The following is a 14,817-nucleotide window of genomic DNA, read 5'->3' on the forward strand; positions in this document are numbered from 1 at the left end:
CAGGCTGAGAGATAGGCCTCCTGCACCAGTTAGCCAAGTTGTGCGTTCAAAGAAAAAGTTCTTGAAGGGAATTAAAAGTGCTACTCCAGTGAATATATGAATGATAAGAAAGTGAAAGAGCATTATTGCTGATATGGAGAAAGTTTTAGTAGTCTGGATAGAAGACATGCCAGCCACAAAATTCCCTTAAGCCAAAGCCTAATCCAGAGCAATGCCCTCTCTTTGATTCTTTGAAGGCTGAGAGAGGTGAGGAAGCTTCAGAAGAGAAGTTTGAACCTTGCAGAGGTTGGTTTGTGAGATTGAAGGAAAGAAGCTGTCTGCATAACATAAAAGTACAACAGGAAGCATCAAGTGCTGATGTAGAAGCTGTATTTAATTATCCAGAATATCTAGTTAATATAATTAATTAAGGTGGCTACACTAAACAGTAGATTTTCAGCGTAGTCACAACAGCCTTCTATTGGAAGAAGATGCCGTCTAAGACTTCCATAGCTAGATAGGGTAAGTCAGTGCCTAGGTTCAAAGCTTCAGAGAACAGCCTGACTCTCTTGGTAAGGGGCTAATGCAGCTGGTGGCTTGAAATTGAAGTCAGTGCTCATTTACCATTCCAGAAATCCTAGGGCCCTTAAGAATTCTGTTTAATCTACTTTCCCTGTGCTCTCTCAGTGGAACAACAAAGGCTGGGTGACAGCACATCTGTTTATAATATGATTTACTGACTATTCTAAGCCCACTTTTGAGACCTTACTGCTCAAACAAAAATTTCTTTCAAAATACTGCCGATCATTGACAATGCACCTGTTCACCTAAGAGCTCTGGTGTAGACTTAAAATGAGATTCATGTTTCCATGCCCACTAAGACAACATCCATTCTGCCACACATGGATCAAGGAGTAAGTTCGACTTTCAAGTCTTATTCTTTAAGAAATATATTTTGTAAGGCTATAGGTGCCATAGAAGGTGATTCCTCTGATGGATCTGGGCAAAGTCAATTGAAAACATTCTGGAAAGGATTCACCATTCTAGATGCCATTAAGAACATTTGCGATTCATGGGAAGAGGTCAAAGTAACAACATTAATAGGAGTTTGAAAGAAGTTGATTTTGACCCTCATGGATGACTTGGAGGGGTTCAGGACTTAAGTGGAGGAAGTTTTGCAGATGTGGAGGAAATAGCAAAAGAACCAGAATCAGAAATGGAGCCTGAAGATGTGACTGAATTGCTGCACTCTCATGATAGAACTTTAATAGATCAGGAGTTGCTTCTTATGTGTTAGCAAAGAAAGTGGTTTCTTGAGATGGAATCTACTGGTGAAGATGCTGTGAAGATAGTTGAAATGATAACAAAGGACTTAGAATATTACATAAAGTTGATAAAGCAGTGGCAATGTTTAAGAGAAGTGACTCCAATTTTGAAAAATATTCTGATGCTGTTAAATGGCATTGCATGCTACAGAGAAATCATTCATGAAAGGAAGAGTCAATCAACGCATAAGAAATTGCAGTCACCCCAACCTTCAGCAACTACTACGCTGGTCAGTCAGCAACCATCAACGACTAGGCAAGACCCTCCACCAGCAAAAAGATTATGATTTGCTGAAGGCTCAGATGATGGTTAACATTTTTAGCAGTAAAGTATTTGAAGGTGTGTACATTGGTTTTTTAGGCATAATGTTATTGCACACTTAATAAACTACAGTGTAGTGTAAACACAGCTTTTATATGCACTGGGAAACTGTAAAATTCATGTGACTCTTTTTTTTTTTTTTGCGGTACGCGGGCCTCTCACTGTTGTGGCCTCTCCCGTTGCGGAGCACAGGCTCAGCGGCCATGGCTCACAGGCCCAGCCGCTCCGCGGCATGTGGGATCTTCCCGGACCGGGGCACGAACCCGTGTCCTCTGCATTGGCAGGCGGACTCTCAACCACTGTGCCACCAGGGAAGCCCTCATGTGACTCATTTAATTGCGGTATTTGCTTTATTGCAGTGGTCTGGATCCAAACCTGCAATATCTCTAAGATATTCTGTTTTCCAATTGTGGGACAGTTAGACCAAGTAATTTATTTTTGCATATCTTTCTGCCCATACACACACACACACACACACACACACACACACACACTATACATAAATAGAAATCATATTATAAAAGCATACCTGATATTTTTATTATGAACCCCTCCCATCACATATACTCTCTAAAATGTGCTTTCACTTTTGTTTCCTGTTCTTGGTCACTGTGAAGAATACTGTAATAAATATTCTTATACATGTGTCCTTATGAATTAATTTTTATTTCTATTTGTAGTCAGCCATGTCTAGTTTTTCCTTCGATGGATCCTGGGTTTCTAGACTCGGTTATGAAAATCCCTCTAATTTTTAGACCAGTAGTTTTGAACAGGTATGCCTCAGAATCACTTTCAGGAATTGTTAAGGTACAGATTGCTGAGCTCTATGCCCAGGGCTTGTCATTTGGTAGGTCTGGGGTGGGGGCTAAGAATTCTCATTTCCAACAAGTTCCTAGGGGATGCTCATTCTGCTGTTTTGGAGCCATGCCCTGAGAACTACTGCCTTTGATAATGCAGGTAGACTAGACTCCTTGATTTTCTTGCAAGATTTTTACTCTCTTAAAACGTTTTTGCATCATCTTTAGTTCATTAACCAAATAATCTTAATAAGTATTTCACAATAAATATAGTGTTAAAGTAAGAGTGGCCATTTAGAATTTGGAACAGTTTTATTTTTGTTGTCACTATAATTGGATCTGGAAATTTGATTTTGAAATTAGCTTTAAAGTCTAATTAGTAAATTCTTATGATTCCAGGAATTTTTGATCAATTCATTGTATATCTTTTGTAAGCTGAATGTTTCACTTGAATTCCATAACACAACAGATGCATTTAATTAAATAACTACTATCCATATATTTCAGTCAATAATGGGAGAACCAGATTAGTTATTAATAGCTTAAAGTTTCCTGATTGTATAAATTAATGTTGAATTGAGTTATTGGATTAGATTTGTGACTTGATGCTTTTGAGATATTATTTCTTAGAGTTCCTTACTATTAATATAAGGATTTAAGTAATATTTAAACTTGAAGTGGAGTATTTTACATACCCAAATCTTCTTTATATTTTTTATTACCTGGTTTGAATATGTTATATAATGGGAAATCAATAGTTTGGTATATTTTGAAGTTGAATTTGCTTTTTCATATTTATTAACCTCATACTTTATTATATCTTTAAAATGTGTAATTCATAATAAATTTAAACGTATAATTTATTTGCTGGAGCTTTGTTCAGACCTTATTTTTCTCTAGTAGTCTCCTTTTTTCTTTCTCTTTTCTTTTTATTTTAATCCAAGTCCCTTCTTGTTTCCTCATTTTCTCATCTTTTCCTTCTTGAACGCTGAAATTCCTTGACTAATTAAAATTTCACTTTACAAATCCATTCAAGCCAAGAGAGTTTTCAATAAGATTTGTACATTCTTCATATGGCATGTGTGTATGTATTTAGTTATGTTTGTGTTTAGAAGTAGAACTTTGCTCTCAAAGATGCAGAGGATAAGAAAGATAGTCATGTTCTGTACATTTTATACAGCTGCTAAAATTAGCTTGGAATGTTATCAATACTTGAATTTTTCTATGAAATTCTTAAATTTCTTAAATTTCTATGAAATTCTTAAATTTGAGTATTAAAACTGTGTTCTATCCTTTATTCAATGATTAGCTTTTGTTTTTACATGTTTCCACTATTGTGAAATATTTAATGATATATTGTTTTGTGGTTTCTTTTTCTCCAGGTTGAAATTCTTGAAAATGAGATTATTCAAGAAAAGCAAAGTCTTCAGAATTGTCAGAATTTAAGCAAGGATCTAATGAAGGAGAAAGCTCAGCTTGAAAAAACAATTGAAACACTTAGAGAAAATTCAGAGAGACAGGTTCTTAAATTTCCTATTAAGCAACATATTTTAAAATTTATTAACACAAGTTATTTTAAAGCTTGTGCAAAATGTTCATAATAACGTTAAATGGAAATATTTTAGAATTTTTTAGATTTTAACATAACTATGGTTTTAACTTATTTTCTGTCCCATACATTTTAGGAAAGTTGAAGGGAAAGCTTAGAATTTTTTAAATTGCCAGTGTGCTTAATAATTATCTGGTATAAAATTTTGTGGTACCTGTGTTTGAATTGCTTTCAAGTGTCAGTGGAATAGAACTGCAGATTTTAAAGTCCCTGAATGAAGTTGGGGTGAAATGCAGCTCTACTCTGATCCCACTAAGGAGGGACAAGTGGTCGCAGCACATATCTTGGATATTTTCATACTTGCTTTCAAGTGTTTATTGGTTATTCTCATTTTATGCTTGAGGAAACTGAGAATTGAATAGATTAAGTGACTGGCTGTTTTAAATTTTCTAATTTTTAGAAGTAAAATGGGGACTTACCTGACAGTCCAGTGGTTAGGACTTTGCGCTTACACTGCAGGGGTCATGGGTTTGATCCCTGGTCAGGGAACTGAGATCCCACACCCTGCATGCTGCACGGTGTGGCCAAAAAGGAAAAAAAAAAAAAAAAAAAAGCAGTCAAATGATTTGTTTTGTATTATCTAGGTATAGTCCTCAGGCCACCTATAAAAATACAGATTTCCATAGAGCTACAGAAGAAAAATTCTAGAGCTAAGTATGAATCTCTACTTTTACAAGGTTCTCGGGACTGTTTTACACACCGGATTTTAAGAACCATTACAGTAGGCCATGGTATAAATTGGATGGACTAGTTTTAAAATGTACCAGAGATTTTGTTATTTTGATGTTTCAAAATTAGAATTCTTTTAGGGAATAAATACACACATATACACACCAATATACATGCACATAGAGCAAATAGTGTATTTACTGAGGACTCACTGTGTATATGCATTGCGAAATCTATTGAATGAACGTAAAAGCTTGTATCTTCAAGAAGATATGTATGTACATTTCACCTATACTCATATTTGAATTTAAATCATGTAACCATAAATGATCTGAAGATCATTTTGATTAATATTCAATACATTTCTTTTAACCATTCCTTTACATTATGGATTCTCTAAAGATGTGAACTTCAAAGACTTGTCAGTATATGTACATGGTGATTTCTCAGTAAATATTTGTTGGAATTAAAATTAAGGTAGACGGTTTTAGCACCTTTTTTTGTGTGTGTGTGGTATGCGGGCCTCTCACTGTTGTGGCCTCTCCTGTTGCGGAGCACAGGCTCCAGATGTGCAGGCCTAGCGGCCCTGGCTCACAGACCCAGCCACTCCGCGGCATCTTGCCAGACTGGGGCATGAACCCGCGTCCCCCTCATCGGCAGACGGACTCCCAACCGCTGCGCCACCAGGGAAGCCCTTAGCACCTTTTTATGGTGTGATTTCCCTGTTAGTTTTTGGAGGGGGGAAAACTATGTAAGTTAAAATATTTAATTCATGTTCAGTTAAGTTTTAAATTTTCTCCTTTCTTTTTTTTTAATTAGATTAAAATATTGGAACAGGAAAATGAACATCTGAATCAAACTGTGTCCTCCTTAAGGCAGCGCTCCCAGATAAGTGCTGAAGCAAGGGTGAAAGACATTGAAAAAGAAAATAAAATTCTCCATGAATCTATCAAGGAAACAAGTAGCAAGCTAAGCAAGATTGAATTTGAAAAAAGGCAAATCAGAAAAGAATTGGAACATTATAAAGAAAAAGGAGAACGAGCAGAAGAACTTGAAAATGAGTTACATCATCTTGAAAAAGAAAATGAATTGTTACAGAAAAAGATAACCAATTTAAAAATTACTTGTGAAAAAATTGAGGCCTTAGAACAAGAAAATTCAGAGCTAGAAAGAGAAAATAGGAAATATAAAAAGACATTGGATAGCTTTAAAAACCTTACTTTTCAGTTAGAATCCCTAGAGAAAGAGAATTCCCAGCTTGATGAGGAAAACTTAGAACTGCGAAGGAATGTAGAATCTTTAAAGTGTGCAAGCATGAAAATGGCTCAGCTACAACTAGAAAACAAAGAACTGGAAAGTGAAAAAGAACAACTTAAGAAAGGTTTAGAGCTCATGAAAGCATCTTTCAAGAAAACAGAACGCTTAGAGGTTAGCTACCAGGGTTTAGATACAGAAAATCAAAGGCTACAGAAAGCTCTAGAAAACAGCAATAAAAAAATTCAGCAGTTGGAAAGTGAACTACAAGACTTAGAGATGGAAAATCAAACATTGCAGAAAAACCTAGAAGAGTTAAAAATATCTAGCAAAAGACTAGAACAGCTAGAAAAAGAAAACAGATCATTAGAACAAGAGACTTCTCAACTGGAAAAGGATAAGAAACAACTGGAGAAGGAAAATAAGAGACTCCGACAACAAGCAGAAATAAAAGATACCACATTAGAAGAAAATAATGTGAAAATTGGAAATTTGGAAAAAGAAAACAAAACCCTTTTCAAAGAGATTGGTATTTATAAAGAATCCTGCATTCGTCTGAAAGAATTAGAGAAAGAAAATAAGGAGCTTGTGAAAAGAGCAACTATTGATATAAAAACTTTAGTTACATTACGAGAGGTAAATATAGTTACTTAAATTTCAGACAGATTTTTTTATATTTTTAACTCAGGGCTCTTTAACTTTTATTGCAGTAATTTGCATCATCTATTTATGGTTCAAAGTAGAAATTTAGAATTAGAAGCAGTTTCCAAGTTTCCTACATTTGTTAAACTAAGGAGTAAATATAAATTGTATTTTTAAAGAAATTGTAATAATAAGGTTTCCATGTGTTATCTGACTTATTTATTACATTATAATTTTATATTTTTATTTCAGAGTAATATTAAAACCTTTGATCAAAACTGTTACTGAATGTGATAGCTACTAATTATTGAATGTGCCAAATACTGGACAGTTTTTACAGCCAATCCTTTATAGGTGTTATCTCCATTAGATTAGAAAATTGAGGTTCAGAGACATTAAGTAACTTACTTAAGACCACAATGGTAGATTTGGATTCCTGGATTTAAATCCAGATCTTTCAGACTTCAAAGCCCCTTGAATTTTGACTTCTAAGCTACAGAATGCAAATCAGATTGAATTTAAAGGTCAACGTTGAAGAATTGGTAGTTGGTTGGATCTGTGTGTTGAGAAGAATTCTGAAATTTATGAGTAGATTGGCAATAAATTGTTGGTATAGCTCAGGAGATACCATGCTTGGCTCTTACTTGCTATCCCTATGCTATACTATATATGATAACCCTTTAAGTTCAATTGAAAAATATCTTAGTTGGCATTCTGGCAGAAGCTCACATTGGGAAATATGCCTTTCTGCTAAAGAGGCATTGAGAAGAGACCATTATTATCCTTTTTTTTTTTTTTTTTTTTTACTTTCTGTTGTTCTACAGTCTTACAGACATGAACAATAGGTTCCTGGTCCCATCTCTAAGAATTCCTCGTAGTTATTCAATTCAATATCTTAGGCCTCTTCCACTGGGAGAGGGGTGCTTGTGGTGGGAGAAGGGTGTTATATCCAACATATATTCATAGGAAGAAATGTGCAATAAGGTTCTAGTTCATTATTAAGTTAATGCATATGTGTTGTTTTCCCCACAGTTTTCAAGCCTAAGGTGTGTAATCACAAGTACAAGTTTCTCCTTTTAGTTTTTAAACACTAAAAAGTTAAAACGAACTATTAGCAAACTAAAAGAAGGAAAACAATACTCTTTGAACTAGGTGATAATTTTGTTGCCTAACTCTTTTTTATTGGTGAAGGAAAAGCTCAGCAACAGCATTTCTGTCTTTCCTGGTTTAAATTGTATGTATTCCTGGATGGTGGTAGTTGGAATCTTGGCTGAATTTCTCGGATGTTTATGTTCATAACGCTCATGTGAGTTTTACATTACTTTTAAAATAAGGATTTGGTGAGTGAAAAACTGAAGACTCAACAAATGAATAATGATCTTGAAAAATTAACTCATGAGCTTGAGAAGATAGGGTTAAATAAAGAACGACTCTTACATGATGAGCAGAGTACTGATGACAGGTGAGTACTAAGTCTATCTGAGAAACAGTGGAAATAATTTTTTTGTTTTTCAAACATTAATTTTGAGACTGAGAAGCAATTAAGGTATGAAAATAATGTGAAAAACGAAGGCTTGACAAACAGAATAAAAAATTAACTTATATATTTTAATTTGAGAATGTTCAACAGGTTTAAAGAGAATTTACCATGGTAAATATAGTCTATCAGTTAATTGGATTTTCAAGTAGTCTACTATTTGGCATCTAGTTAGCCACGTGATTCCAGCTAGAATAGAAGTGTGTATTGTTAAGAATATTGTTTTTTGTACACTAGATTTTAATTCATTGGAATTTTTGTAACTATATAATTTGTATTTTTGCTGTCTACCCATTATTACTGTTCTAGTAAGTATATTTTATATTAAATGTATATAGGAAAAATTAATGCTGATTATATGGGATTTATTTATGTAATTTTGAGAATATTCAAAGTTAATAGAATAGATTGATACTTTTAAAAGTTAGTTCTATAATAACAAATAGAGGTAATTTGAGGCATTTATTCTAGCAATCAATTCAAGCAATCTTAATTGAATTAATTACTATATAGATATTTCATGAGAAAAGATTTTTTGAGTTAAACACATTGTTAATGGACAATTTAGTTGACTATCTTTTAATATAGATACTGAATATGCATCTCTGCTTTATTCAGATTTTCTACCTGTCATGTGTAAGACATTTTAAATGTAGAGCAAAAAGTACAGTAAACCATGCAGCTGCCTTAACTGACCCTGTTTTAAATTTACAAACCCAGCTTTTGAGGGGCCCTTCACACTGTGGTATCTCTTCCCAAACCTTACTTCATACAATTAATCAATGTTAATTAAGCTTTTATTACCTGCTGATTATCAGTCATCAAATAAATAATAATGTTTTAGCTGGATCTTGAAGAATGACAGAAATTTGCAAGGTGGAAATGGGGAAGGGCATTCCATGCAAATAAAGCACAAAGGTGTTTTGAGCAATCGTGAGTGACATTATAGATGGATTAGAAAAGGGACAAATTTGAAGGTACAGAGACCATTTAGGAAGCTATGTAATAGTCTAGGCAAGATGTAAGTGTATTCATTAATCCACACATTTTCATTTATAATGAAAGCATTAGATATGGAGATAAGGGTATGTATATTGAAATAAAACTTTTAGGAAAGGGAATTGAGATCAGTTAATAACTATGATCGAATCGGGGGGATCAGGAAACAAAGTGTCTTAAGCCACTAAACCTGCTTCTTTCTCAGCAAGTAAGTTAACCTTAACATCACAAAGAAAATTAGAGTTCACAGACATAAATTCCCTTAACATTCCATCCCCTCCATCTTAGAATTATGTGTATCTGCATCTGTCTTTACCTCTAATCTCAGATGGTATCCCTAATTCTTTTGTTAGTCTAACCTTTTCATCTTTCAACTGATGTTGTTTCCTCTGACCCCCCTTTATTATTAAGATATTTATTCTTGCCATCAAGGAATATACAGTCTAACTGTGGAATTGAATGTATAAATAGAGTGCAACAAAGTAAATTTAGTGGTGGAATTTCAAACAGAGTGCAATGTGATCACTCTTGTCTTTCTCTTTTAACAGCTCTTTTTCCTTTGCCTTCTCTTTAAATATGGTTTCCTAGGGTTATGTTGTTAAGCCTCTTATCCATTCCATGAGCATTCCTGTCCATCATCTCAGCTAATACCCATATTATTCTCTGCTTACTGGACATCTCTATCTGGACAGTCCAGAACTCAGGCATCACAAATTTAATATATCCAAAGTCACACTCATTACATGCTTTAAAATTGTTTGTTGACTCAAGCCAATACCAAAATGAGTGAGATTTGTTCTCTTTTCTCAATGAACTTAAAATCTGGCTGAGCAGAAAATATATACACACAAATTAATTACAGTAAGGGGCAGAGTATGATAAAATTTTCTCATATTTGTACTTTAGGTTTTTATTTGGTTTAGTCATTGAGGTTCTCAGGTGTAGAAATAGATTAATCCGTAATTCCTAGTCTGTGGTTCACTCTCAAAGTGTGTTCATGAACTGTCCTTTTTTGTAAAAAAATAAAACTCTTATGAATAATATAAATATTTATTAACCCACCATTCAAAAAGATAACTAAAATTTTGACACTCAGATCTATCTTCCTCTTCCTGTTCTGTCACCAGTATCTTGTGTCTTAACATATCATTCCTTTTTTTTTTAATATTCTGCAAGTACTCTACACCCTGAATGTAAAGTCTTCAGTGAGCTTTAAGTCAACTATTCATAGGTACTTGTATAAATACATTACATATTAATATCATAGATGAATGCTTAATAATGTGATAAATCCATCCACTTACTCTTTGTATAGATTCTATTCTTATAAAACTGAAAGGAATATTTTGAGATTCAGATCTTCCAGATGCCTTTTTTTTTTGAGTACTAATTTTTGCTTTTGACAACCTAAAATGTAATTTGGAGCTGTGATTTACTCAGTGATTTTTTGTTTTTTCATTACCAGGAATAGTTTAAAAGGGGGAGTGGGCAGTAAGAGCAGGATAATTTAATTTGCTTCTTTTTAAAAAAGACTATTTTATAAAGTCTATTTATAATATCAGTATCTGTGGTCATAAATTATCTTTAAAAATAATTTTCTGACCTCCAATAATGAACTATATTATTTTTATACTTGGATTATAGATACAAACTTTTGGAATCAAAATTAGAATCTACTCTAAAGAAGTCCCTTGAAATAAAAGAAGAAAAAATCGCTGCATTAGAAGCTCGATTAGAAGAGTCCACAAATTATAACCAGCAGTTGCGCCAAGAACTTAAAACAGTAAGTGTGACTTCCTTGGAAAGAATTTTAATTGTCTTTTTTTTTTTCTTTCTTTTTTGGCCCCACTGCACGGCTTGCAGGATCTTAGTTCTCTGACCAGGGATTGATCCTGGATTGAACCTAGGGCCTGGCAGTGAAAGCACCGAGTCCTAACCACTGGACCACCAGGGAACTCCCAAATTGTCAAATATTTGGACAGAAAAGTGTAAAGTAGAAAATAAAAATGAAACAATTTTATTAACATTTTGTCTATTCTTCCTTTTTCTTAAATTTTAGAATATTCTTAAACAGATCTTTGTCATGTAGTTTGTAACAAACTATTTTGTCTATACACTATAATTTATTCAATCCTATTTCATCTATGAATGTCCCTCATGCAGTAAGGGACATATCAGAATTGTGAGAGTGGGATGGGGAAGAGGCAGGCTTATTTCATTGGGAAGAACTCTCAGTGTGATTCTGACACTTCACGGGCACTCTTTTCCTATTGAGAATCCAGGTAAAAATTTGGTAGACAAAGATATGGGTGTGAGGATAGCAAGTAGAGGGAAATAGTATGTGTGGTATAAGAAAGCACTTAATCCAAAAATTTGAGGTCTTTTCTAAATTTGTTTTCTTGTGATATTTGGACTTATTCAGTGAAGTATGTGAGGCAGGGGCTACTATTTTCCCCACCTGAATAAACTGAAATTGAAGGGGCTTGCGCTTTCCATAGGGTTAGTGTATGGTAGATTGGTAGAATCGCGTTGTGCCTTATTCTCCCTTTTATCAGCTCTGTAGTCATACCCAGAATGGTTTTACAGTCAACCAAACATTCAAACCAGCAAGTTTACTATAGGCCACATTTAGAGCCATATGATTCAGAACACTATAGGAAATATAAGCTGATGGTAGGGCACTATCAGGTGTCCATCTTCATATAATTGTCTGAGAGTCATCTTCTCACCAGATGACTGTTGGTTGTGTGTGGGAGCTGCCCTGGCTTTGAGACTTCATGCTTCATAGCAGTCATCATCTCTTGCAACAACTCCAAGGCATGGATTTAAGATCTTCACAGACTTAAGATTTAAGAGTTGCTGCACTCAGAAGTTCAAAGGTGTAGCTGCCTATTAGGTATTTATAGTTCTCTTAATTACAAATATAATTTAGCAATGAGAGATCATTTTTCCCCTAAGCAGTCTTGCCTGGTAACATAGAACATTCCAATTTTATCAGGTTTCCAGAGAAACAGTTACCCAAAGATGAATTTCTCATGCAGGAAGGGGAAAAGGATTTGTTCCTCATTTGCCAATACCATCATTGCTGGTGTTGGTCTCAGACATTAACATGAAACATATTTTGTTGCAGAAGAAATTCTGGAACTTTGTTTAGTTAACATAAAGAGTCGTCCAAAAAAATAAAATAAAACTTGGTGCCGGATGCCATTAATCTGCTTTATTTTCCAAATTTTTTGCCCTGTTAAGCAATGTGACTACATTGCAAATAAAGTCAATTTCAAGAAGCTACTACGCCAGAAAATAAATGGGTTTGAGGATGGGTTAGTATAAGATGTATTTCAAGTCTAAAAGGTAGAGATTTAAAATTCCATCATTATCTTCCAGTTCCAGCCATTTTGGCATAATTGGACTATTATTGGACTAGCTTCCTGCCATAAACATGTATTCAACTGGAATTATACTGTTCTAATTTTTAATATTATACGTGAAGAGGTGTATCACTTGAACATAGACTATGAAAGCTAAATATGAATAATAGGCATAAAATAACTGCTAAAATAGCATGACAAAGCGGTATTACTAAAATGCCAGCAAAGGAGATAAAATTAGAATCAAAAAATACAAATGAAGGCAGAAAAAGAAAAAAGGGAGAACAAGGTACAGGTTGGACAAATGGAAAACAAGTAACAAGATAGTTTTAAACCAAACCATGTCAGTAATCACATTAAATATAAATAGTCTAAACATCCCCAATTAAAAGGCGGAGAGTAATAAATTAGATAAAAAGGCACCTATATGCTGCCTCTTGAGAAACCTTGATGGAAAATATGTCATTTTCTATATGAACAAGGTTTCTATGAGAAACCTTGATGGAAAATATGTCATTTTCTATATGAAACTTAGTTGTAAGAACAATGGACTAAAAATGAGAAGTTTTGAGTTTTATTCTCAGGTCACCTTAATAATGACATATATCTTTAACTCTTATAAGCCTAGAAAAAAGATCCTGTGGGAAATTAATGTAAAATAGGAGACTGGAAATGATGTCATCCATCCATGTTATTAGGGTGTTGAAAGTATTAAAAAAAGTGGAAAATCAGGATCCCAGAACACCTGTTAGGTCACTTGCCAAGATTTAAATTACATTCTATCTTGGCATCCTTTTTTCTTTAGTCTCACATCATTATTTTCTAACTCAGTAGTAGTAGCAAAGTTTGAGCCATAAGTTTTCTTAAGGTTGCATCAGACATTGAATTATTTTAAACATTTATATCCTTGTCTCAATAGAAAGTTTGGGGTTAATTTAGAAATTTATGATAATCATTTCCTAGGATAAACTAGTAATTCAGGATAAGTATAATAATCATCAATTTAAATTGAAGAGAGCAATTAAGTTAATAAGTTAATAGTTAATTTTGGCTGATTACCAAGTTGTTAGTTTTTTTTGGCTGCATTGGGTCTTCGTTGCTGCACGTAGGCTTTCTCTAGTTGTGGCGAGCGGGGACTAGTCTTCGTTGCGGTGCATGGGCTTCTCATTGTGGTCGTTTCTGGTTGCGGAGCATGGGCTTGAGGCACGCGGGCTTCAGTAGTTGCAGCACGTGGGCTCAGTAGTTGTGGCATGCGGCCCCTAGAGCCTGCAGGCTTCAGTAGTTGTGGCACACAGGTTTAGTTGCTCCGTGGCTTGTGGGATCTTCCTGGATCAGGGCTCAAACCTGTATCCCCTGCATTGGCAGGTGGATTCTTAACCACTGCATCACCAGGGAAGTCCCCAAGTTTTTAGTTTTGATTTTGCTCTCTTAAAGTAGGATTTGGTTATACCAGAAAACGAGAAAACCCTAGATAAGATATATCCTTGGATTGCTCACTCTTCATCAAAATGAATTACAGAAATTTTATGTGGGTCAGTATCTGAATAAAGAAGTCATTTATTTATTAACATAGGTCATTCTGAGCAACAAAATCCTTCTTAAAAGGCCAGACATATATAGATACTTCTTCAACTTTAGGTATCTTTTTACGGGGAATTAATATATGTGTCAAGTCTTTATTTGTTCCTGATATGGGAATCTCTGAAATCTCTAAATCAGCTATAAATAGCTCTAAAAACAATTGTTAGTATCTAGCAACATGTCTATATCCAGTTAATCTATCCTTCAGTGATATTTTCGTCATAAACAGTAGGATCTGAAATTACAAAATATATTGTAGGAACATGGCATATAAGCAGAGTATATTTAATATTTCTACAGGAAAGGATTTGAATTCTGCAAAGCATAAATTGTGATCATAATAATGATAATCATATATATTACTTATCATATTTTTAAATGAACTGTCTCTCACATTCACCAGACCATTGTGGAGTCAAACTATGATAAATATTATAACCTTGGTGGTATGTTTTTTTCCCATTAAAATATTTTAAATAAACTAAAACAATATTATAAATCAACTATACTTCAATTTTTTAAAATATTTTAAATAAAATTTTAGGTGAAAAAGAATTATGAAGCTCTCAAGCAGAGACAAGATGAGGAAAAGATGGTACAGAGCTCTCCTCCAGTTTCTGGTGAAGATAACAAATGGGAGCGAGAAAGTCAAGAAACAACCAGAGAGCTTCTGAAAGTTAAAGACAGATTAATTGAAGTTGAAAGAAATGTAAGTAGTTTAGTATGAATAAGGTT

At 34.1% G+C, this 14,817-nt stretch overlaps 1 protein-coding gene across 14 annotated transcripts in view; it reads left to right on the forward strand.

Annotated features, from left to right (window-relative positions):
- Positions 1-14,817, forward strand: part of CCDC88A (coiled-coil domain containing 88A) — a 193,960-nt gene that overhangs the window by 146,356 nt on the left and 32,787 nt on the right. For all 14 annotated transcript variants that reach the window (XM_033414195.2, XM_033414194.2, XM_004284379.3 and 11 more), the window contains 5 exons: positions 3,806-3,943; positions 5,521-6,591; positions 7,932-8,059; positions 10,778-10,916; positions 14,627-14,791. In XM_033414195.2, coding sequence (XP_033270086.1) covers positions 3,806-3,943; positions 5,521-6,591; positions 7,932-8,059; positions 10,778-10,916; positions 14,627-14,791 — 1,641 coding nt within the window. The remainder of the gene's footprint in view (positions 1-3,805; positions 3,944-5,520; positions 6,592-7,931; positions 8,060-10,777; positions 10,917-14,626; positions 14,792-14,817) is intronic.

This window comes from Orcinus orca, chromosome 13 (genome assembly GCF_937001465.1).
Source record: "Orcinus orca chromosome 13, mOrcOrc1.1, whole genome shotgun sequence".
In the NCBI taxonomy this organism is placed as follows: domain Eukaryota; kingdom Metazoa; phylum Chordata; class Mammalia; order Artiodactyla; family Delphinidae; genus Orcinus; species Orcinus orca.